At 44.6% G+C, this 25,201-nt stretch overlaps 1 protein-coding gene and 1 long non-coding RNA gene across 2 annotated transcripts; one reads left to right on the top strand and one right to left on the bottom strand.

Annotated features, from left to right (window-relative positions):
* Window positions 1-2,904: 2,904 nt before the first annotated feature.
* LOC120450892 lies at window positions 2,905-3,264 on the bottom strand. The gene is made up of 2 exons (XR_005616334.1): window positions 3,072-3,264; window positions 2,905-3,014 (listed from the first exon to the last, which is right to left on the bottom strand). It is a non-coding gene; the product is annotated as an uncharacterized LOC120450892 (long non-coding RNA).
* Window positions 3,265-3,508: 244 nt separating this feature from the next.
* LOC120450888 (doublesex- and mab-3-related transcription factor A2) lies at window positions 3,509-8,338 on the top strand. The gene is made up of 4 exons (XM_039634128.1): window positions 3,509-4,434; window positions 4,515-4,616; window positions 4,872-5,289; window positions 6,985-8,338. The coding sequence occupies exons 1-4, from the start codon at window positions 4,288-4,290 to the stop codon at window positions 7,845-7,847; spliced, it is 1,530 nt and encodes a 509-aa protein (XP_039490062.1). The 5' UTR covers window positions 3,509-4,287; the 3' UTR covers window positions 7,848-8,338.
* Window positions 8,339-25,201: the final 16,863 nt, after the last annotated feature.

Raw genomic sequence — 25,201 nt, 5'->3', positions numbered from 1 at the left:
GCTTCTGCTGCTGCTGCCGAGGATATTCTGTCACAGGATGCTGGCAGGACTTGAAAGCGCAGGAAGTTATTTAATGAGATTTTCTTTTGCGTCGAAGATAAGTCGAAGGAGCGATTCCGAAGCCTGCAATCTTGTAAAACAATATGCAAAGCAGGCGGGCTGCTGTGTGGGTGGTTGAGTGTGGTTCAGTGTCCTCTCTGTAGCTGCGATTGTTATTCTCCGGCTGAAAGGGATAACCGCAGGACGAGGGACGAAGGGCGAAGGACGAACGACAATTGTTGCACACACTCGAAATTAAATTAACTTTTTTCGACCCTGTCCACTTTGGAGTGCCGCCGTCGCCTGCATTGTTCAAAACCAACTGCCGCTGACAGTTCCAAGTTCCTTGTTTCCAGCTCCCAGCTCCCACTTACCAGTTACCAGCTAACAGTTCTATCCATGTGCAAGGGAAGGAGAGAGAGTGGAGTTGGGGGCGACCTTACAGAACTAGAGACAATCGTATCCGCCGATTGCTCAAACATTGGATGGCTGGGGTCGCGGCACCCAAAAGAAGCCAAGAGCCGAATCACAATCCAAAATCCAAAAACCAAAAATCGAAAACTGAAAACCAAAAACCAAAAACACAAAGCAAACAAATCGCAATCGAAACGCATGAATGGGGCAATGACGCAAGGAAATCTCATTAGCCGCATGTCTTCAAGTTTCAGTTTTAATTTTGTACAATATCTCGATGTGTTTGCCTGTGTTTTTGGCTGTGTCCATGTCCCGAGTGAAAAGATCTTTCTTTGTATATATTTTCGGGGGTCTTGATCAAATAATTTTGCGGCCACTGCACGTTAAATATTTGTCAACATTTTAAGGCACTTTTCCATTGTTCCCCCACCAGAGAGCCTCCTTTTTTCTGTTTTTTTTTTATTGTTTTTTTCTGTTTTTTACCCACTGAATCAGAAGCAGTCGAGTTGGCCACTTGAGATGTCCATCCGTCGGAGTCATCAAAAGAGCACCGAGGGCCGCGTCGTTGGGTTGGGAGTATGTGGTCAAGTCGAGACCCGGGTTAAGTAAAGTAGCAATGATCCCGCCGTGATTCCAACTTTCCTCGTCGATGGCCAACGGATACTTATTACACCGCATGCTCGTCTTCTTTACTTCATGCAGACACCTGATAAATACCCTTCCAAGTTCTTATTGAATATTTTTAGAAGCTATAATAGTAATTTCAATAGGTATAGTACATCCATATCAGGCTAAATATCTTAATGAGGTTTCTATAGACTTTTACTGCAAGTTTTAAGCAAAGTTTCCCATTCTAGTTTCCTTAAAAGAAATCACTTTTGGAATATTTCTAAAAGTAATGAAAGAAAAAGAAGGAATGTATCTAGCTCAATTGCTTTGCTATTTGCTTATCCCTTTTTCCGTTGATCTAAATTCCTCTCCTTTGCGTCCTTTGAGCTTGTGACGTAGAGCATCCATAATTCCCCGTATCTATTTGATTGATTTCCATTTCTTGCTACGATTTTGTTGATTTCATTTCCATTGTTGTTGCCATGCTGCGCATGTTGCCTTGGCTGTTGATGATTACTGTGTGCCACTGTGTGCGCGCCTCTTATTGTTTGTATTGGACCGCCGCCGCCCGTTCACCCCCTCTCTCCCCTCTCCGCACTCCCTGAGCACTGCCCCGCCCCCAAGGTACCGCCAACCCCTCCCAGTGCCACCCCACCCCGCCGCTTCCGCCATCGGGGGCCGCTGAAGCGTGAAGAGAGCCAGCCAAGCCGACGACATAATGGACATGTTTCAGCTTTTGTTGGTGGCAGTGCACAGAAAGAAAATGGGTACACTTAAATAAGTGTATTGTTAAGTGAATTGTTATTAAAACATTATATTCATTTTCTTAAGAAGATATGTTTGATTCTATCATTTCCATGTCTTTCTTACCATCTTTACATTACGTATACACTACTTAAGCAATCTTATAGATATTGAAAAGCTAGGTTTGTAGAAGTTCTAGTTGTCTTACAGCTTTTCTCCACTTTGCTTTAATACCCACGCCTATTTTCTCTCTCTGCAGCAACAACAACTAAGTAAGTTGTCATCTCCAGCGCTGCTCAACTAATTTGCATATTTGGCCGCAGTAAAAACACTTTATAAGTGGCCACCCAGGGCAGCCGTCTGCGTGTGTGTGTGTGTGCGTTTGTGTGCGAGTGTGTGTACATAGGCGCACTTTAAACAAAGTTAAAATGCGAGAAATTGGCCCTGCGCAAAACACCAGTAGCTCCACGGTAACAGCGGCAGCAGCAGCAACTTCTGGCCATTTACTGTTGCCAACAACTGTGACCTGGCCAAAAAGACGAAGCCAGCGGAACTGGAACTGCCCCCTATTTCCCTGTGTGAGTGTGTGTAGAGGTCCTTGGGCCACTCACACACACACATATACACTCACACAGACACAGACACAGACTGGAAACTTGTTTCTTTTGGCCAACTTGTACAACATTGTAGCCGCTTTATGTTCTTCTATTTCTGCAGTGTGTGCGTGAGTCCTATGGCTCCTCCCCTTTTAGTGGGCGGAGTCTCTGTGCGAGAGAGCGGGCATCTCTCGGAAAGAGAGTCGCAGAGAACGGGAGAGAGAGAGTGAGAGACAGGCGCGCGCACCTTCGCGCTCCTTCGCACACGTGGCTGTCTCGCTCGCTCCGTACGAGTGCTCAGTTTGTTTCAATTGCAATTATTTTGTAACATTCCAATAGGCCAGACCCAACCCACTGGCCAAAAGAAGTAAAAATTACATAACAAAAACTCTCATTCCAACGCAGCGGGATATGCGCCACATTATGTAAAGGACTCCTTATGTAAAATGGTTTTGGTTCTTTTCAAATAGTTTTAAGTAGCAAATTGATGTCACATTGTATATCCTTTTGAATTGATAGGTTTTTATTTATTATTCACTTTGGTTAAGTAGCAGGAGTATCCAACTATTTCTGAGTTTCAAGGCTAGCAGATTTGTGTTTCTTCTTTATCATCTATCATGAGAAAGCAATTTGCTGTTTTAAGCTGCTAAAAGTAAGTAATTATCATACCTCCGCATGCCAATTTTATTAATGGAGCTTTCAGCACTTCAGACATTTGAACAGCGGCAGCTGTAAATGAAAAGCAAGTGGCGATGTGCCACAAACGAAGGTGGAAACTTTAGTTTTTCCAAAACAGTGGCCCCGGAATTTTGGCTACCCCCCAAAAAAACCCCTCGAAAAGCAACAACTGCGCTGCCTACTGTGTCAGTTGTGTGTGTCAGTATGTGTGGGTGTGTGTGTGTGTGTGTTGGCCATGCCAACCAGCGGCGAGGTCGCAACAACAACGCTTTTGGTTGGCTATTCCATTAGCCGAAAGCCGAAAGCCCCAAGCGCTCTCACACACAGCAGCAAGCAGTTTAGCAGCTGAAGAGCGGCATAAAAAATAATTGTGAAACAAAGGCAACAAAGAAAATGAAAGAAACCCCAAACAACCACCAGAGCAGCACCACACCACACCGCCACTACCACCACCATCGAAGCACAACCACTACCACCACTACCACCACCACCATCACCACTACCACCACAAATCCCTTTGAGAACCAACCAGTGCGGAGTGCTCTCCCGCCACATTACTCATACGCCGCGTCGCCGCCTCGAGTGCACAATTTTGTATACAGTACCAAATTAGATTTGAAACTTTTTTCTTAATTGCCAGCCCTCCGCCGCCGCCGCCGCCGTCGCAGCTGGCGTCGCCGTTGGCGCAGGCAGCGACGCCGACGCACACAGGCAGCTGCGCGGCACAAAGGTGGTTGCAACACTCTCGGAATCGGGAATACACGAGTATATCCCCTATATCCCATGTACATGCCCACGAGCGTATCCGCGCACTTTCAACCCTCGTTTGCCAGCCGCTTCTGCTGTTTCTGCCACTTCTGCCGCTTCTGCCGCCTCTGCCGCTTTTGTATTGGTAAATGTTGCCGCTTGCCGCCATTGCTGAACGTCCGACGTCGCAACGTCGAGCGTCGTGCGCTGCGGCCTTTGGGCCAAAAGTTGAATCAGTTGCAATCGAGGGCTCACTGTGTCATGTCGTCAGCGCGCGTGGATTGAATTGAATTATCGAACTATGTGGTTACTCTGAGAAACGGACATAAAAACTTACCAATAAAACAATTAAAATACAAAATACAAGCTAACAACAAACAATTATAGCATAATCATAAGCAAAAGTGTAGTGTGTGCGCAAAAGTTCTTGGCCAACAGCAAATCTACAAATCGAGTTGCAATGAGTCTGCCGTCGGGTGTGGACATGCAGAATCTGATGTCGCAGCATCCGGTTCTGGGAGCACTGCCACCTGCTTTCTTCCTGAGAGCCGCCTCGGAACGCTACCAGAGGACGCCCAAGTGCGCCCGCTGCAGGAACCACGGAGTGGTAGGTTCTACGGGCATATAGCATTTGGCAGCTGGAGATTGCTCAACCAATGGATACCCTCTTTTTCGTACCTTTTGCAGGTCAGCGCCTTGAAGGGCCACAAACGCTATTGCCGCTGGCGGGATTGCGTCTGCGCCAAATGCACTCTAATCGCGGAACGCCAACGGGTTATGGCTGCTCAGGTGGGTTTCTACATTAATTTAAAAGGAATAATATAGCACAGAAATGGAAAAAATATAATAGAATGAGGAGGATCTATAAGGATTGATTCATTGGTTCATATAGTTTGGTTAAGAGTGTGAATTGGATATCAAGTCAAATTGTATGACTCCTCCTGCGCTGATTTCATTAAATAAAACGCAGCCATATTAATGCATCTCCCTGTTACACTCCACTGATCAAAGATCCGCTTTCCGCCAATGCCCTCCTTGTTGCAGGTGGCCCTCCGGCGCCAACAGGCCCAAGAAGAGAACGAGGCCCGCGAACTGGGCCTGCTCTACACCTCGGTTCCTGGCCAGCAGAATGGCAGCGACAGTGCCACGCCCACTCCGCACAGCCCCAATCACAGCGGCAGCGGCGGTTCGGCCAGCGGCGGATCTGGCCAGAACGGCGTCTTCCACGGCGGCATTCCCTCGCCACCCAGCGACGGCTTCGAGGCCAGCTCCACACCCAATCATCACCAGCAGTCGCAGTCGCAGCATCAGCAGCAGGCGCACCACCAGCAGCACCACAGCCACCCACATCCGCAGTCGCAGCGGTTCAATGGCAATGAATCCGACACGGATGGACGCACCCGTTCCGAGCACCTCAGCGTGGGCTTCTCGCCCACGAGAACCGAGCTGGATGAGAGTCCTGGTGAGTCAAGAAAACCATACTGCACAGGGTACACTGTGCAAAATGTGTTGTGTAACTAAGGGAACTGAAAAGGTTTACTTAAATAATGAAGTCACTAAAGATCGGAGCGCATCTCATCAAAGGGGATCGTTCTAAAATCAGGAACACAGTTTGTACTGTGCTTATATAGTTGCAATATTTACTTCGATTATTTCAAGTTTTTAAAGCTGTTTATTTATTGAAATACATCGTTTACAGTGCAGCCGCTTTAAAAGCCCTTTACGCCTGGCCTTCTCGAGAAGAGTTCTTCAGCATCTTTTGGGGAAGGGCAGGTTAAAAGCGCGTTAAGAAAAATTTGTTTTCGATTGTTCAGAATTCAGCGGTGCATAAAGTGCCACACTCGCGGTTGCATGTGCATTTGGCTGCGTGTGAGCAAGTGGCGAAGTGGTCCTAGTGTGCGGGGCATAGGTGTTGTTTTGACAAAGACTTAGCCAGCCAAGCTGCAGTCCTGCACTTTGCCAAGCGGCGCGTAAAAAAGGTCCTGGGGTTGCAGCCAAGCTGGCGGGGGAACCAGGACATCAAGGAGCTCAAATTGCAACAATCGAGTTAAAGTCCTCGTTAGGAGGCAAGCACTTGACTTGGCATCCCCATTTTAGAAAGATTTTTAAAGAAAACTTTTAATTTCCAAGAATTTGGTTCCATTTCTTCATAATTATAATATCAGATTGTACTGCAGTGCTGATCGTATAAAAAAACACTACTTTACCCACCTTGGAAGTTCTTGTTCCACTCTTTTCTGCACAAAGAATCCTTTCAAGAGCTGAACAATAAAAGTTATTGTAACATTATCCAATTTTATTTGTTATTATCCGAGCTAAGCCAATCAATGCCAACCAGATCATCGCGGATTGCCCTGCCATCCCAACTCAAGCCACTGCCCCATTAAACGCCAAACAGTTGCAAGTCCTTTGAGCATTTCAAAGGACCTTTCTGGATGCTGGGGGTTATTGCCCATAAGATAACCCCATGCTGAGGGTCCTGCCAGGGTAGAAACGTGAGATACTCCCCCTGACTCACCTCACTTGTCTCTATTTGTTTGCCCTTTCGGAGGACGTTGTTTTTCTGCAGCTCGAGAAAGAAAAACACAGCAGGATTCTCACGCGAATCAATCGGGAAGGACCTGTCTATTTAAGTACCAGACTCTTTATTTGCCATGAAATCCAAGACGATTTCACGCTTGAATTTTTATTTTCGGTATTGGTATCCACGCACCCTCGACTTAATTAAATTTTCACTGCGGCTTCGTCAACTGCAAAATCAAACAACGGACTCAAACCAAAGAAAAAACATATCATATAGCTTGTTTCACTTGTGGAAAAAAACAGCAGGTTGTCCCTCGTTGGCATGTCAACATCGCATCCTGATCTCCCTGCTCCATCCACCACCTTTGTTTGCGATTCCCTGATTCCGCTGATTAAATTCCTGCCCATTTCTACACTCGATACTTTTATTTGCTCTAGGCTGCCAAGTGGAAACTGTGCGGTTTTCCACTTGCTACCTGAATCGCTTCTACTCCAGGGAAATCGATACCTGGGCTTGAGAAAATCAATTGCTCAATAGGAATTATATCCATAACTATTAGGACAAGTAGGAGAACTATTATACATATCAACTGTATACTAATCCATAAACCTTCAATGCAATCTCTTCTTGCAGTTTCCAAGCGCGGAGCAGCCTTGTCTAACGAAACCGACCAGGACACGGGCTCCGAGTCCGGATCGCCGAGTAGTCCCCGGCCCAAGGTCGCCGGACTGTTCAATCTGACCGCCAGCTTGTCGCCCGCCCGCACTGGACCGCCCAGCTCGCCGGAGTCCGATCTGGATGTGGATTCGGCGCCGGATGAGGCCACGCCGGAGAATCTCAGTCTCAAGAAGGAGGACAGCCAGTCGCCGCCCAATACGCCCGCCGAGAATCTCCATCTGCTGCGTTCCTTCAGCAGCAGTCATGCCCAGGGCTTCCTGCCATACCACCACACGCAGTTCCTGGCCGCCGCCGGTTTGCCCGCCCACCACCACCCACCGGCGCACTCGCCGCACCACCAGCAGCAGCAGCAACAGCAGCAGCAGAACCACCTGCCACAGCACCACCAGCAGCAGCAACAGCATCAGCAGCAGCAGAGATCACCCATCGACGTCCTGATGAGGGTGTTCCCCAACCGACGGCGCAGCGATGTGGAGCAGCTGATGCAGAGGTTCCGCGGCGATGTGCTCCAGGCCATGGAGTGCATGCTGGCTGGCGAGGATTTGGGCCAGACGCCGCCGCAGGTGCCGCCCTCGCCGCCCTTTCCCATGAAGTCCGCCTTCTCGCCGCTGGTGCCGCCCTCGGTTTTCGGTTCGCCCACCCATCGCTACCATCCCTTCATGCAGGCGCACGCCAAGCGATTCCTGACTGCTCCCTACGCCGGAACCGGCTACCTTCCCGGCGTGCTCAGTGCGGCGGATATCGAGCAATCCGAGTCCAATGGCGCGGGTGGCATTGGGTTGGATCGCACCAGCAATGCCGGCGACTCACAGGATTGAGGCAGCGAGGTGGAGGCCAGCGGGGCGTCCGTCTTCAGGCCTTTCGAGTGAGGTGCCCATCCCTACTACACTGCGAAAAAAGCCCACACCTCAGGAGTCAAGAACGCAATTGAAAACTTCGATCAGTTTTAGAGCTCTCATTTATGTTCGTAATATTTCCAGGCAGCTGAAACCACAGAAGTTTTTTATTGCAGAAACATGCTAGAATCTTCTTGATTTTAATGCAACTGTTTTTCGCAGTGCACGGCCCCCAAACGAAGTGAAAATTACATTTGCCCTTGACTCTTAGCACAAGTATTGTAACATAGAGACCGTAAAAATAATACGTTTAATGAATTAAAAGCTAAGGATTCCATACACTCGATCCCAGTTAGGAGCCATAAGATGTATTTGTTTAGCTGAAATTAATATTATGTCGATGATGAGATTATTGTGTAAGTGATTGTTTGATTGCAAGCAACTAATTGAGATATCCGTGTGTACCATATGAATATGAGCATATATATATATAATTATATTAAATATCATATTATGTCTTAGATAAAGTACATTTCAAACACTGTGTTAAAGTATTTAATAAATCTACAAATAATTCAATAAACTAAATGAAGCAATTAAATCGATGTCTCTCTTTTTTCGGCTTATAGTGGGACCTTGTAGTTTAAAAAAACTGATTAGATACATCTTTAATCTGCAAATTGAACTGATTACTATGCTGAATAGGCCATTTATAGTCCAATTGTGTTGATGAATGTGCAATGCAATTAAATCGTTTGGGTCCACGCTAAATGCCTGATTAATCAGATCAATAAATAAGGATATTTAATTCAAAACTTCCATTGTTCGAAAATCCCTAGATAGCTGGGTAAATATACAATTTTCACAGCACGTAATGTATATTCGTGAGAAGTCGACCGGCGCTAACAATGGGCCGCCCACAAACACACCAAAGAAATTGAAATACAAATACAAATAGGAAACTACTGCAATTATACAGGCCACCCACGATTCACAATTCCCAACTGGTCAGCACAATGGACGGTGGCCAAATAATAATGCGAAGCGTTAATCCATATCATCGTTATCTATTTGCCACTATTTTGAGGGCACTGCCACACGACGCCCGGAAAATTGCCGGGGAAAACTATTTGGCAGGGCCGTGTGCGGAAAAGTGTGAAATCCTTTTACACACAAGCGGTTCGAGTTGTTTTTGTTTTCCCCACTCGGACACACGTCGCACGATAAACAAAATTATAATAAAACTAATACCCACACATACACACACATGACCAGCACATTGCCAGAGGTTTTACAATGGCCCAAGGACTCGCAGGACTCACACCCACACTCTCACACGCGGCACAATAATATCGGTTACACACATGCCGAGTGCAAATTACAAAACTATTTTCCAACATGCGACTGAATGGATAACAAAATTAAATTATTGGATATCAATTTGTCCATTGTGCGGCCTGCGAACTCGAAAAGTCAACAGCAACAAGGATGGCCAGGATGTGTGGATTTGTGGATGTGTGGCCAGCTATATCGCCATCCCAGCCGCATCCCCCTCCATTTGTGTGCCCAGTCCATTGTTCGGCTGGTACTCTGTGCACCATTCCATTGTCAGGGGCCAACAATGCCGGTGGGTTAGGATAGCGCAGCCACAGGCTCCTCAGCTCGAGTGGACAATGGCCGGCACAAAGCCAGCAGGACGAAGGATGAAGGACGAAAGGGAAGAGCGGGGCGCAGGACTCGCTGGTGAGCCCGGCCAGTCAGTCAGTCCTCCTCGTTGGAGGACGAGCTGTCGATAATATCTTAGAGTAGCAGCGGCCCATGTAGTTATGGCCAAACAATGGAGCTGGAGGAGAGCCTGGAATAGGGATGCTACTTCGGCTGTTGGCGCAGAAACTGGTTCCTTATGGAAAATATTATACTCGGGTTAATCAGGAAAAATGATTTTATCTTTGAGAAAATTGAGAATAGATTGTCATGCGTAATGTATCTGTAGTAATGTTTCTTTACTACGATGTCTGTTTGAGAGATAGTTGAGTTATTGAAAGTGCTATTTCCTATGTCATAACATCCAATCCGAGTGTAGCCAAATCTGCTCCTAAAAATCCGTCATCACTGAGCCAGGAAACAGGAGCAAAAACAGCAGCAGCAGCAGGAGCACTCGCATCCACAGGATCAGGCAACATGCATATGCTCCTCGAGTGGCGGCACAAAATGCATACAATGTCAGGCATGGAAATTCTTGATAATAGACAATGAATTAATAGCAGGCGATTACCGAGGGGGGGAGTGAGGGTTTTGGGCTGACAGAAAGCCAAACCGAGCCAACAAACAATCCGAGCCAGAAGATAGAAAATGGAAAATGGGAAATGGAAGATCGAACCTCAGATACAGCCCAGCGGCAATGGGAACAAAGTACAAAAAATAGCAGAAGTGGTCCTGCAAAGGGGTTACTCCTGCTCCTTCTCCTTCTGCTGGCAGATGGCACATGCCGCACCACCAGAAGTGCCATCGTCAATTAAAAAGCAAGGAAGCGCCCAAGAAGTGGCCCACCCCAAGGCCACCAAACGATGCCAACCCAAAAGGGTTACTTAACAGCTTAGGATTAGGCGGGGCATATGTTTTTTGCTGGCTAATACGAGGGTGGTCTCCTCGAGGTTTTGGCCCCGGGTCTTTAGTTTCACTGATTTGTTATTATTTGCTCTACACATCGCGGATGTGGCAGGCCGAAGATCACAAGATGCAGCGACTCCATTGGGCAATGTAACCCAACCTGCGGCTTGTCAACCGCGAGGGTCAGAGGCCAAGCAGCAACAACTAATTTGGCAGCCCCCCACAAAAAGAAGAAAACCAACGAGGATGCCTTGTTTTTCCAACAGACAGCGCGGGGAAAACGTCGACGGATGAGTGAAAAAGAAAAAAACTGGAAAAGAAAACAAATGCCATTTCAAGTAGCGAACGTGTAAAGTAGGTGGCCCAGACCACCGAAAATCACCGCCACTGGAAATCACAGTGGCACCAGCTGGGAGTTGGGAAAACTAAACCATTAGACAGGATCAAGGGGCAAATGTGAGTAAAAGAACTTAAGGAGTATAATAGGTTTTTAAAAAACATTTAAAGAATCTCACACACAGAAGGATCACGGGAAGTAAGCCATTAGGTATTTAAATAACTATTTTTATTATTATAGTAAACCTAGTAATTATTTAAATATATATCTTAATTATTGTAGTACACCCAATAATTATTTCTTAGGCATTTAATTATATTATATATTTTAAATATAGTAGTACACCCAATAAAATATATATCTTAATTATTGTAGTATACCCAATAATTATTTCTTAGTTATTTAACTATATATATCTTAGTTATTATAGTGAACCCAATTATTATTTCTTAGGCATTTTAATATATATCTTTAATATTTTATGATTATTTCTTAGGCATTTAAATATATATCTTAATTATTGTAGTACACCCAATAATTATTTCTCAGGTATTTTAGTATATATCTTAACTATTATAGTAAACCCAATAATTATTTCTTATGTATTTAAATATATATCTTAGTTATTATAGTAAACCCAATAATTATTTCTTAGATATTTAAATAAATATCTTTATTATTGTAGTACACCCAATTATTATTTCTTATTTATTCTTAGTTATAAACCCAATAAAAAGCTACTCCCCAACCACTGTGCCTATTTTTTTTTGGGGGGGTTGGGGGCCTTTTGTCAGGCAGTCACAGTCACAGTCGGCTAATAAGCAGAGAGTCCATCAGAAATAGTGAAACCTGCGTCGCTTGTTGGGCAACTGCCAAAGCGATGAGAAATCAATTTTTTGGATCGCCTGCGTTTGTTTTGCTTTTGATTTCGGCTGTTATTTGTTGGCTGTTTGCTGTTTGCTGTTGGTAGTATGTGCCGCCCAGGCAGCCAACACATGATACGACCATTGAGTTCCATGTGGCATGTGCATCTGTGAGCTGTGAGCTCGAATGCCCAGATATGTGATTGAATACAGTAGCTGGGATGGCTGGCTAATGGCTCAGGCTCATCCCACCCCGCAGACCTGTTCTTTGATGCACTCACTGCGCGGGTTTTTTGTTTACACAAAACTCATAATTTACATATACCGATGATTTCCTACATTTGGTGTGGCCTGCTCAATAGGTTAGTTCGATTCTTTTATCCCAGCTGACAGGCCTCTTTATGGTATGGTATAGTATAGTAATATGTGTCGCTGCTGGCGATGGCAACTGTACCTTAGGATATATTTTTATAATATTCCCTAAAACCCAGCCAGGCGACAGAGTGCTGGATTTTAAATGGATTTTAAATAGCGTGGGATGCTGGATTCGGGGTTGTTGCACTCCATTGTTTGCCTTTGCATATCCACGATCCTCGTCAAACGTTTTGATTTTGCTCTTTCAACTGCGTAAATGTCACGTGTAGTCTGCGGTTGACATCGACGTGTGATTCTGTGGCACAGTGGTTCAGTGTTTCGGTGGTTGGGTGGTGCAGTGGCTAGTGGTTGCGATTGGCCTGGCTGCGATGGGGTTAGCCTAGTTAAGAGTGCGATAAATATCTAAATGCCATGATTTGCCTCATCAAGGGGCGTTGATGTTTATCCAACAGTGTGTTTGTTTGTTTGTTTGTTTAATTGACATCGCATCGGGTTGTGAGTGTGTCGAGTCCTTTAAGCAGGACACGTGGAATGCTGTGGTCTGCTCGGTTGGGAACTGACTTCATCCTGCGAGTAATTGGCACGCGCGAATCGAGTTAGATGAGTGCTGATTCAGATAGAAGGCAGATTGTTTGATGTTTTAAGGGGAATCAGATTCAGATCAATTTATAATGATGACTTACCGTAGAAAGAACGCATAAGAATCGAAGATAGTAGGCTATACCCCTCCAACACCTCGACAATAAATTGCAATACAAATGCCACGGAAAATACCCGACACTAAAAAGCAATTCTCTCCACTATATCCCTGCACTTGAGCCACAAAAGCCGGTTAAAAAACAAACCGAGCACAATATGCAAAATAAATGCTCAAATAATAAAGTGCAAAAGGCGAGGAGCAATCGTAGCAATCGGAGCACAGAGCACCGAAAATGGCAACGTAACTCAAGAGCTACTCCAAAAGCGAGCGGAGGAACAAAGGATCCGCCCAGCAGCGAAAAGGACGAAGGACGCAGGACGAAACAATGCAGACGGCTTACACACACACGCACACACGCAAAAAACACTATTTAAAATAATATTTAAATACTCGTACAGCGCCAGCGTGTCAGGCAGTGCAAATAGTCAAAGGAAAAGCCAAAAGTTTCACAAATGCGAGAGTGGATGAAAAGTGCCAGGATGCACAGGGAAAAGCTGGATGTCCCTAGGAACTGAATACATATTTCAAATATAAATCATTAATTAAAATATTAACAATAAATTGAATCTGAAAAGTTCAGAGTTAGATTTTAAGACTATCAAAACACAGGAAAGTTTAACTAATAAAACAATACTTAACTGAGCTGACTTACAGCGCGTGATTTTATATACGAGTCTGTTAAAATACCCTATTATGTTCTTATTTCCTCATTTTAGTAGAAAGGAAAGATTTGTTTCAGTGTCTTTGATAGTATCCTATATTTTGGTTGCTCTGTGACAGAAAAGGACACCGGATGGGGTCATCATCACTGGCGGCGACAAGCGGCCAGCGGACTAAATAAAAAATAATAATGGAAGTTATACATTTTATTTCGCAGGCAGCAGTGGCAGCAGGAGGGTGAGAGGGAAGGGGAGGGGAGCCAAGGACTCGGCGAGTCCTGGACGGGCTGGCAGGCAACCCCTTTGGAATGTTGACAAGCAGCAGGAGCAACACAAAAATAAAAATAATCAAATAAAACTGAAAAGGACTCGCTTTTGTGCGCTTTGTTGCTCGAGTAGTTTTCTGTGTGCTCTGTGCTCTGTTTTCCGCTTCTCTGTGTGCGTGAGCTCAAAGGAAATAAATGTATTGTATTTGGAAGCGCAGCAACAAATAAAATTTTAATCAAAATGTAGTTGAGTGTTGAAGGGTTGTTCTGCGATTGTGTTCCAAGTTCCAAGTTCCCGATGGCATTCATCCTGCCACTGTGTGTGTGTGAGTGTGCTTATGTGTGAGTGTGATTGTGTGTGTTTGTGTGTGAGTGTGATTGTGCGGATTGTTTCTGTCAATCAGCAGGCTCAGCTTCTTTTGTTGCTGCCGAAGGATACAACTGATATTGATTTCGAGTTTGCCGCAGGCACAAAGGACTCGCAGCCCAGGAACAACCATCCAACCATCCAACCATCCAACCATCTAACCAACCATCCAGTCATTCAGCCAATGGCAAAAGTTCCGAAGATATGGCACATGGTGTGGCTACACAATGGCAGCCGGAAACGCTCACCAATACAAGCGCATCGAGCACTTCCAGCATAGTTTCATAATTGCGAACGGCAATGGCGCCGAATTGGCAGGCCGTTGTATCCTGGCCACTTGGCACTGCAACGCCCCCTTGGCCCAAAAGCACACACTCGCGTTCACACAAATAGGGAGGGGTTTCAAATGAGAGCTAATACTTTAGTACTTTCACAATTGGATACATGCCTATACTGTACTCCAAAATACAGTTTATTATATCTTACCTTTCAAGTATTTAATGCAACCTAAAGAATTCCCTCATTTCTAGACCCATGTCCGAGTTTCTTTGGTTTTGAAATATTTATAAATTAGATAGGAATCCACACTTGTGACCCCTTCTGTGTGCCAGCCGACTGGTACATAGTTTGCGTTGTTACTTCGTCCTGTGAGCGGCATGCGACATGTTTCCCCAGCAGAGGCAGGAGCAGGATATTCAGCTTCCAGCTTCCAGCTTTCCCAGCTGGTGGCAAATTTCATTTGAATGCCGTCCAAACTGCTTGTTGGCATTGCAGAGCAGCGGGGGGTGGACATAGCTATATATATTTGTAACGGGTGTTTTTTTTAGAGGTATAGAACTTTAAGTTGGCATTACTGTTCAAGATGGCGACCGATTTAACAGCTGTCAAGTGATTTATTCTCAGTTTGGTTTGGCAATTCGTCATGCGTGCTTACAAAATCCAACTCGTGCAAGAATTGAAACCAAACGATCATCAAGCAAGGCGTAGATTCGTCGAATGGGCCCAAAACGAGATTGCTGTTGTTCCCGATTTTTCATAAGCCTCCAAGATCTTGTGATTTAACACCGCTAGACTACTTTTTGTGGGGCTATGTAAAGTCATTGGTCTATGCGGATAAGCCACAAACGCTAAACCATTTGGAAGACAACATTCGCCGTGTTATTGCCGATATACGGCCAAATGTTGGAAAAAGTCATTGCAAATTGGACGTCCAGATTGGACTACATCCGAGCCAGCCGTGGCGGTCATATGCCAGAAATCATATTTAAAATGTAATGCCACAAGATTATCTTTCATGTCAATAAAATTCATGTCAATCGAATAATCCATCGTTGTTTTATTGCAATTTAAAGTTCTATACCTCTAAAAAAAACACCCTATATATATACTTGGGCTTGCTAGCTGCTGTCTGGCTGAAACTCAATTAAAATGGCATTTAAATCATGCGATCTTCGTGTTTCGCCAGCACCGAACAGCCCACAACCCACTCTCCGGTGGAAAATTCTTGGGCAACTCGAGTCAATCGCCTTGAGAAGCGACCCTTTGTTTGTCGATTGTCGCTTTTGGGTCTGGAATTGTTAATAATTTGTAATGACACGCGCAGTTAACCGAATGCTAATGGTTATCGCCCTTTAAGCCGTAACCGATTTATTATTCCAGCACAAAGGATGCACTCCCAGCAGCCCCTGCATCCTTTGTCTGTAACTCTCGCCCTGGCAGGCGGCACATGTCTGCAATTTACGCTGATCTTTATTCAAATTTCGCTTAGTGTATGAGCTGCTGTAACGAAAAGTGAAAAAATCCGTGGAATAACCCCTGAAAAAAACGAACTGCGAACTGAAAGATATTTCATATTGAAATTTAATCGCATAGTAAAATACTTTGAAGGACTTTTGAAGTGCACTACGTTTATATTTACTTATATTAAAATTACTTGTATATATATTCATTTAAAATCTTATAAATATAACACTGTCAAATTTTTGTAAGCTTTATGCTCCGTTTGTACTTTTATTTACAACTCAAACGGGGTGTGCAAGCTGTGAGACCCTTAGACAGGCCTTCGAATTAAGAAATAAAAAAGGATATCAAGGACATTAACGACGCTTCATATAGCGACCGCAACTATGCCAAATGGAAATGTGGAGTAGAAAAAAACGGGCGGGAAAAAACACATTTGCATATTTATCTTTTTTCGGTTATAAGTGCTGGCTGCTAGCTGCTATAACATTAGCATTTCTCAAAAGGATAATGTGCCACCCAGAGCCCCAGCACCGCCATTCCTGTCCCAGTCGTTTGGCATTTTTCCACTGGCATCTCCACGCACTCCATCACTCTAGCACTCCTTTCTCCGTTTTCTCCGTTCGCAGGACGAAAAAGGGGGATTTTTGCGAGTGACAAGCATTTGTTTTTTGGGGAACGGGAAACGGGCGTGTGCATGTCCTTAAGGACCTCGTTAACAAAGTTATTTTGTCTTTTATCGCCCGCTGCTCAGTTCTCCGTTCGCTGTTCGCTGTTCTCCAGGATGTCAAAACATAATTCGCCATGTGCTGCATTAACTTCTCGCATTATCAGGCATTTCGATTTGACGTCATGCGTGTGACATAGTACAATTTATATCCTGGCTCGTGTTGGCATCCCGGGCGTATGAGCAATGCCGGCTGCCTTGTCATTCTGTTGCAGCTGGTTCCCATCACGTCTACATATAAATATATAAATGTACATGGAAACACATATCGCATATGGACCTCGCATAGAGGAACCACCTCAATCGCCGCAAGGACTCGCCCACACGCACAATTAATCTTTTGTCGAAGCACTTAATTGAATTGCCCCGTCATTCAGCCCAGCCAGCGAATATCAATTACCAGCACAATTATGCGCACAAAGGAAGGAGGAAGTAGTCCTTGCTTAATTGAATTACAATTTCACAAAAGTACCCACGAGATAGATTCCCTGGAAATCGCATAGCGCTTAGGTGCAGGATGCAACCGAATCGAGATGCAAGACGAAATTCAAGACGCTGCGCCTGCGCAGAAAACCCCAAAAAAGAACCAATTGCAATTGGCATCGGTTTCTTTTTGGGCTTGGCATCGGCTTGGTCTTGGTATCGGATAATGAAGAATGCTTACAACTTTTTAACACATTGCACAAAGGAGGCGAACAAAGGATCGATCTCACATAATAATCGTACTCATACTCGTATCGCACAATAAATACATGCAATACATGCGAGTAAATGGCCGAGTCCTTTGTGGGCACTCGCGTGTTCATTGTGATTGCGATTATTGAAATGCGCACATAATGCCAACAAAACGAAGTTATGTGTAAAGTATACATGTACAATGCCCAAGTTTATACCTTCAAGTGATTCGCGCCGGTCCTCCATTGTGATGGCTTCTCGAAACCAGAATCGTTCAATTATACAATCGCCCCGAAAAACGCAGGCGCAGCCCTCGCACAATGGCCGCCGATCTCAGTTGAGGATCACTGAGCGAAAAGCACCCCTAATTGGGTGGTAAATACTGAGGTGACTGCTCAACATTTAAATAAACTGCAGTTTCCGATTTAAGTTGCTATCGCTGATAAATAAAGTAACTACAAGTAAACAGAAATCAATAAAGTAGGTAGTAAAGATCTCTATGCAAGACCATTATGATAACTGAGTTGAATATCTTAATCTAAAAGCGAGGTACCCAGTTTGATACTATATACTACTGATACCCATTAATTGCAGTGTAGAACCCCTGGCCTGGCAGAGCGGGGGCTGGTAGTTGAAGGCGGAGAAGCCGTGGAAGCTCCGGGAAGCACACTCAATTCCAGGAAATTAAATCCTTAAATGCTGCATATAATATACATTAAAATCGGTTTTGTGCTCGAGTCGCGTCCACTTCAGAAGTGACTTGAAATTCAGGCAGATGGAAATACGTTTTATGTAGCTAAATGCGTTTCCAAATTTTAATGATTATGGATGCTATTGTATATAGGATAAGAAAAAAAAAAACGTTGTGAGCCGTACATATTATATTTAGATTCTGAACTTAACAGGAGTCTTTAATAAAAGTCTTTAAACGAAGTTTACTTTAAGTTATCGTACGAATTAGATTACAAATGTACATATTAAAACGGCGTGACTGAATTCCAGTTCATATTTATTACTTCTTTTAATGAGATAAGTAGAGAGTAAATTCTCAATTAGTTCATTATGAACGCCCCAAGAGCCACTTCACTCACCACATTATCACAAACCACATTCAATAAATACAAGATATATTTCAATTTTCAATAATGCCGAAGCTCGCCAGCCAAAGTCCAACCGCCCACAACCGCCCCCTTTTCCCAATACAATACAATGACACTCGAGCATAATTCAAAATGCCAGTTAAACATATTTTCGCATCTCGAGTTCCCCGGGCAGACAAGGCATTTGTGCAAAAGTATTTCAAGCGAAAAATCACACTTTGACATTGTCTGCCCGCCCAGTGGAATGGAGCTGCTAAGTATCTCCGTTTCGGGGTTGCCTTCCTCCGCCAGCTGAACTGGGCGTTTGATCCGCTGGTGTTTCCGGTCAGACGTCGACGGCAGCCCGGCGTAATTATTGCCAATAAACGTCGTCGCGCTCCCAGGACCCCCTCCATCCCCTCCCCCCCACCTTCCCCTCCTTTCGGACGTTTTCCCGGCCAAACAGAACGCCCCTTTTCTGCGACGCGCTGCCACGGGCGCAAAAACACTTTGTAATATTTGGGCCGGGTGGAGAGGTGGATGCCACTCGATTCCGGGATGGCTGCACTGCGAGAAAACATGAAATACTAGGGAAACATAATCCTACAATTGAGAGTAACATTACAACTTTGAGCACTGAAAGATACTTCAGCTTAGTATCTCCAACTTTGTATCTTAGCTTAGTAAACTAACTTAGTATCTGCAACTTAGTGTCTTCCACTTAGTATCTTGAACTTACTGGTATCAAAAAGTATCTTCAAGTATTTTCAACTTAGTATCTTGAACTTAGCATCTTTAACTTAGTATCTTCAAAATAGTATCTTCAACTTAGTATCTTCAACTTAGTATCTCTATTGTAGTCTTTCCAACGAAAGGCAAGTGTTTTTTAAATACTAATATCCTCAGTTCATGTATCCTCGCACATAATGATACATATATATACAAATTTACATTTAATTTGTATTCTCTACAAGATACTTATCCGCAGTGTGGATGCTCGTGTCAAAAGGCAATGCCGCAATCATTGGTGGGGTGTTTTGTGGGTGGGTGGATGGCCCATTTCTGGTGGTGGATGGATGCGGATGCTTGGCTGTTGGGATACTGGGATGTTGGGATACTGGGATGTTTGGATGCTTCGGCAGTGTCTGTGTCTGTGGGTGACATTCCCGAATTTCATTTGCCAGCGCAGCTCAACCGCAAGCGCCCATCAAATTTCGTCACGGAAAGTGTGTAAATAAGTTCATTACACACATTTGATTGAGAGGGGGACTTGGCCCAGCTCCCCAACTCCCCAGTTTTCCAGATCGCATTCGCCAGGATATAAAACTCTGTGGCCAGGTGTCTGGTGTGTGATGCCTGGCCATGGGTAATTAGAAATCAGAATGTATCTCGACTGGCAACACAATCATTTAATTCAATTTACAGGCCACGCTCAACTGACTTTCCCTCAAAATACGAGTTCGCAATGCGATTGAAAAGGTTTAAGGATGCGAGGATGGAGGATGGGTTTGCGGTGGATCGGGCTGCGCATTGTGTGCTCCTGCCCGATGGCCAAGGATAACTGTCTGAGTTTGGCAAGACAAATGGGGGTGCAAATCGCTTGTGGAACTCACTCACTCACTCACTCATCACTGACCCGAATCGCAGTCGAAAAGCGGTTGCGGATGCATTTAATTTATTATTAGAATTATTTATGGCAAGCGTTCGGGGAGGGGCGGGCGATAAAAAGCGGTTATTGTTAAGTTTATTAGATCCGACTGGCGATCCGGAAAGGGGAAAAAGGGGTGCGACCTCACCAGGACACTCGCAGTGGCACAGTGGTTGGCATTTGGCAATCAGATTCAAGGGTACTCGGTAAATTATTCAACTGCAGTTAGGTAAATATCAGTAAGTCGATGAGAAATACAACACAAGATTGATTGTGCAGATGTTTATGCTAGAGATAGATCTAAGATAGTAGATCCCTATATTACAATAAAGACAAATCACTATAATGTTTATAATATATTCCACACTGTACCATATTCGAGATACAAATTTTTGGGATAAAAATTATGGTTCGGTCGAACCGAAAAATGATCAAAAACAGCCAAAGCGCATAATTCATGCATCAGATACAAGCTACTTCAGATAAATTGCAGGACCGACAAAATAACGAGCCAAGCTGACCACAACAACAATGACTTGACGCACACTTGAGCCTTTGAAAGGATAACAATTTGTCACAAGAGGGAAAATGGAAAAAAAAAATGCGAGTTGTAGGCATACACAAACACACATTTTGTATCTAGCAGCGGGTTGAATTTGTTTTCGATTTGCGTGAAAGTGAAATATGTTTTGGTGACATTAAGCTGACGGAATCAGGATTAGAGGCAGCATCCTGCGAGGACAATGGGACATCGTCGTCCTTTATTTGCGGCACGTGCTCATCTCTCCACTTTCGAGTAAGTAGCGAATTTTTTTAAACATTTGAAAATGTTGTTATCCTTCGCCGCTCCGCTGGAAAGTTATTTAAAATTTAATTTGGCATGCGATTCTCTGGTGTTGGCATATGCCAGCATTTCGTCCTGTAAAGGATTAGCGCCAGCTACTCATTTCCCTTGGAAAACCGAAAACTGGAAAAACCATCCCGATGCCAACTGGCAAATAGCTTTCCTTTCGGCAACAAGGATGCAAGGATGTGCTCGCAAACGCGACAAGTCAGCACATTTTTATGCAAATTTATCTCATTACGCCGGATGCTGGCACTTGCTGTTGCAAAGTTATTTTCAGCGTGAATTTAATTAAATTAAATTAAATATTCAGCACATGGCAGTCGAGCCAGGAAAACTTCTACACTTCTGCCTCCATCTTGGCATTGACTTCGGGCCAAGTCCTGGCTTCCTCACTCGTTAATTAATATTTATATTCAATATTCATGCATAATAACCAGGTGTCTACAAGGAATTAGGCAGTTTGAGCACGTAGAACGAGGTGTTTCGGTTGACGTGTAATTAAAATCGAATGATTCCATACAACGAAGTTTACATTACAGCAATCTATGCGAAATAAAGGAGAATTACTATAATATCAAGCCAAGTTTACCACATAATTTAAAAGTATTAAGCCCGCCTTTAAGAAGAAGCTCTTGAGTGCCATTGGTGGCCATAACTCTTCCGTTTCGTGGCTAAAACGCGATTAGAGCACCTAGCTCAAGTGCCAGCTGCTGCCGTCGCCACTTCCGCAGGACCTAGGGACGCGTATCCTTCGGGGATCCTGGAGTCCTTGCTGCTCCTCGAGAGCCAAATGTCGAGACAAAAGCTGCGGCGGCAAGGCCAGCAATTATTTGTGGCATTCGCTCAAAGGAATTGTTTGGCGTTTGCTATATCTTTTAAATACAATTTATAAAGCACGCGTCGCTGCACAATGCGAGTGAGTGAGAGGGATGTGAGAGGGAGCGAGAGGGAGTGTGTGGGTGGGAGGGAGACGGGGAAACGCTGCACAATGAGCGAGATAAGAAGGCGGCCATTTTGTTTATGCGCCGCGCACAAAGAAAAGTGAAAAGCTGAAAATCTGAAAATCAGAAATAACAGCACAGTCAAGAGGCGGGCACAAGGATGTGAGGAGTGGGGGGGCGTGGCGCCTTCGCCGCTTTTTAGTGCGAAAATAATTGTAAAATGTGCAAATGCAAAAGGTTTCCAGTGTTATTTCCTTTTGGCCACGGCCACACAAAGGTGGCACAATGGAAAGCCGCCACTTCAGGGAAAACTGGCGAGGAATACTGACGCCTTTGTGCGGATTCGCGGAATCGAGGCAACTCGGCCGCCAACTTTGTGCGTGGTAAAATTGCAATTTAATTGCAGTTAAATTGCTCGCAATTTGCTCAAAAAAACCAGAGGGATCTCCTTCTTCTTGTGAAAACAGAAATCAGCAAGGTAAACAAGCAAATGAAAATGCGAGCTGGGGCTAAACTAAATGGAGGAACTCGAGTGGTTTTTCATTTCGCAGGCGATTCAGTCGAGTGGAAAAAAGGTTCATCTTGCGGATAGCAATGTATCCAAAGGATGCACAGATCTACACATCTTCTGTGTGTGGGAAGGTTGCACTTGAGATACTCAGCCAGTTGATATCATTATTTGTTTGCCATTTGAACAGGGACATATGTACATTCAGAGACGAACATGTGTGGAAACGTCCCCGCAGCGTTTATTTTGATTTTATGCCGGAATAAACGCAAATAAACAAATTGGATATCAAAACGACAGGCTCTGTGGCAGAAAAGTGGATTTTCCCAGGCCATTGTTGAGTTATGATCCGCAGATAAGTATCTACTAGCTGTTGAGTACGCTAATTGCAGCTACCCCATCTTCTTCTTTCAGACTGTTAACCCCTTTGCAAAAGGACTCGCAGGACTCGCAGGACTCGTAGCGAGTGCCGCCTGCAGGCAGCGGATTTATGGGCCTGGCTGCATCACCTTGGTTATTTAATTTGGTTATTGTATTCATTGACACAAAAGCCAAACCAGCCAGCCGCCTGCTGCGTGTTTTTTGGTGCCTTGCCAACTGCCAGCAGCAAATAAGCCCGGAAAACAAAACATCCTCCCATTCCCCCCAATGCACTGCCACAAAAATCGTAAACTAAACAGGACTCAAACTTATGCTACTACTGCTTGACAAGATGATTGCAATTCCTCTAAGCATGCGTCTCAATTTTGCTGAAATATGTCATCAAAATAACATCAATTAATATATCTCATAATAACTTTAGATATATCTTTTTCAGTGCACACATCCCCACTATTTGAAAATTCACACAAAATCCGGTACTTAGCCAAAGCCGGCAATGTGTTTTAGTTGAGTTTATGAATAAAATTACACAGGAGCAACGGAGGTCAGGCCGCAGAGGTCAGAGGAGCGGATGCGGGGATGTGGGGATCTGGCTCATATCAACGCCAACAATGGATAATAAGCGTATCCACTTAATGGTTGCCAAGGTGCCCAGGTGGAGGAGGTGGAGGTGGAGCAGGAGGAGGCATCACCAGCACTGTGGAGCTGCGAGTGCCAAACCCGCGGTCAAATGCCAGCGAACAATGCCAATTTCTGGGTCGTGGGTGGTGTTGTTTTGCTTGGTTGTAGGTGTGGGTGTGGGTGTTGTGTGTGTGTTTGGGTGTGGGTGTGGGTGTGAGTACGTGTGTGCCAAAAATCCTTTGGCCGTAATCAAGCGGAAAATAGCACAATGACTATCTACAATATATATCTGGGACAATGGAAGACACTGGCTGCAGGCAGGAGGAATACTGGCGATTGTCAGTTGAAAAACAAAAGGCATTTTCCACCCACACCGAACAGTTAATCAGTGCGCTTGGGGGCGGCACAGAGTTCGGTTGGCAGGGGGGCGTGGCATTGCGTACAAGCGAAACAGACCAAACTGTTACAAGAAGTCGATGCGATGAGGAATCGAGCAATCAGCGGGTGGATTGAAGAGTTCCCGAACAAAGGGTGTTCAAGAATTATTATTTATAATAAAAATCTGTTAGTATGGCATATGCACCCTTAAAATGGCAATAACTTGAGAATACCATTTTTGCTAATTAATTTATATATTTTATTTACCACCCTCGTGCTGAGCAAAATATCAATAAGTTGCAGACAAAGTGTAGCCGTCTCACTCGCCCTTCGAAAAGGACCTCCACTTGTCTCAAAATTCGCATTCACATTGCGCATACGCCACATTGGCCACCGAAAGTATACAAGTTCTATATGTGTATGTGCAATTGCATGTGCATGACTGCAATTGTTGCCTTTGACTTGAAGTGCAGACATTCCGGGCATGATTATGCGGGTGCCTAACTGACATGTGATTAGGAGTAATTGGATTCTTATGCTGGAATAGCTTTACACAAAGATTAAACTTAATTGGATATTCTATTTTGTGTCAATAGAGAAAAGCGACTTTGATTGAATGCAAAGCAATTAATATTTTTGTGTACCAACTATTTAATGTGCTTGAGACGAGATAAAATGTCGAGTTCTGCGAAAAGGGGCACTGCATTCTTGCAAAGATATTCCCGCAATTGCATTTCGCTGCCAAGTTCTGCTAATTGCTCGCCCGCTAATGACTCTGTGCGAAAGGAATATCCTGGCCACTAACTGCCGGCCACGCCCATCGTGGGACACGGGACACGGGAAAACCCGTATCCGCTCGCTTGCCAACTGCCATTTGCGGCAACTAAGCGCAATTAATTAACAAGCCAGGCGATTGCATTAAAAGCGGGACAGGGAGTAGAAAAAAATTATACAAAATGTTGGTACTCCATAATGGAGCGGCGGTGGTCGCGATGTCCACGCCCACGGTCACGCAGAGTTGGCCAAAGAAAATGAGGCTTAATGCTGAATTAATTCCAATTACCACAGTGCCGCCTGCTCCTGCATCCTGCATCCTCCATACCTCATCCTTCATCCTGCATCCTGCATCCGCCATCCTTGACCATCTCGACCAGCGGACGAGCACTCTCAGCGGACTGGCCAGTAATTTAGCCGCTAATGCGCGGAGTGCGGCCAACAAAAGCCGCCGCACGCGCTGACCTCCAGCTCAGTCCGTGTCCGGCTTACCCAGTACACTGCCCCAAAAATGTTACTGAGTTGTGCAATAAGTTCTTTAAAACAATCGTTTAATGACGACTGAAGTAAGCCGCCCTAGAAGCAAACTTAACATTTATTTGGATCCTAGTATGTGTTGTATTGTGCTTAAACTAGTTTGTTTTTTTCCAGTGCAGCCCCTCCCAATCGCCACTCTGCATTGCCATGGCCTTTTGTGCGAGTTTTTAACATGAAATTATTTCATATAAAAATTTCCCTCTTTCGGCCGGCCATCGGCCACTTGTTTGGCTTTCAGAAGATTCACTAATTAATTATTAATTAAGTTGGAAAAATTGCCAAACAACACCAACCCCGCCACGC

Source organism: Drosophila santomea, chromosome 3R, assembly GCF_016746245.2.
Source record: "Drosophila santomea strain STO CAGO 1482 chromosome 3R, Prin_Dsan_1.1, whole genome shotgun sequence".
Taxonomy (NCBI): Eukaryota; Metazoa; Arthropoda; class Insecta; order Diptera; family Drosophilidae; genus Drosophila; species Drosophila santomea.
Note: the sequence above shows the minus strand (reverse complement) of the source record. Positions and strands in the feature narration are given on the sequence as shown.

What these genes read in the sequence shown, in the direction of transcription:
- LOC120450888 (XM_039634128.1), top strand. Translation starts at nt 4,288, where the DNA reads ATGAGTCTGCCGTCGGGTGTGGACATGCAGAATCTGATGTCGCAGCAT. An exon ending in GCTGCAGGAACCACGGAGTG is followed by an intron (nt 4,435 to 4,514) that starts GTAGGTTCTACG and finishes TACCTTTTGCAG; the next exon opens with GTCAGCGCCTTGAAGGGCCA. An exon ending in CGAGCTGGATGAGAGTCCTG is followed by an intron (nt 5,290 to 6,984) that starts GTGAGTCAAGAA and finishes CTCTTCTTGCAG; the next exon opens with TTTCCAAGCGCGGAGCAGCC.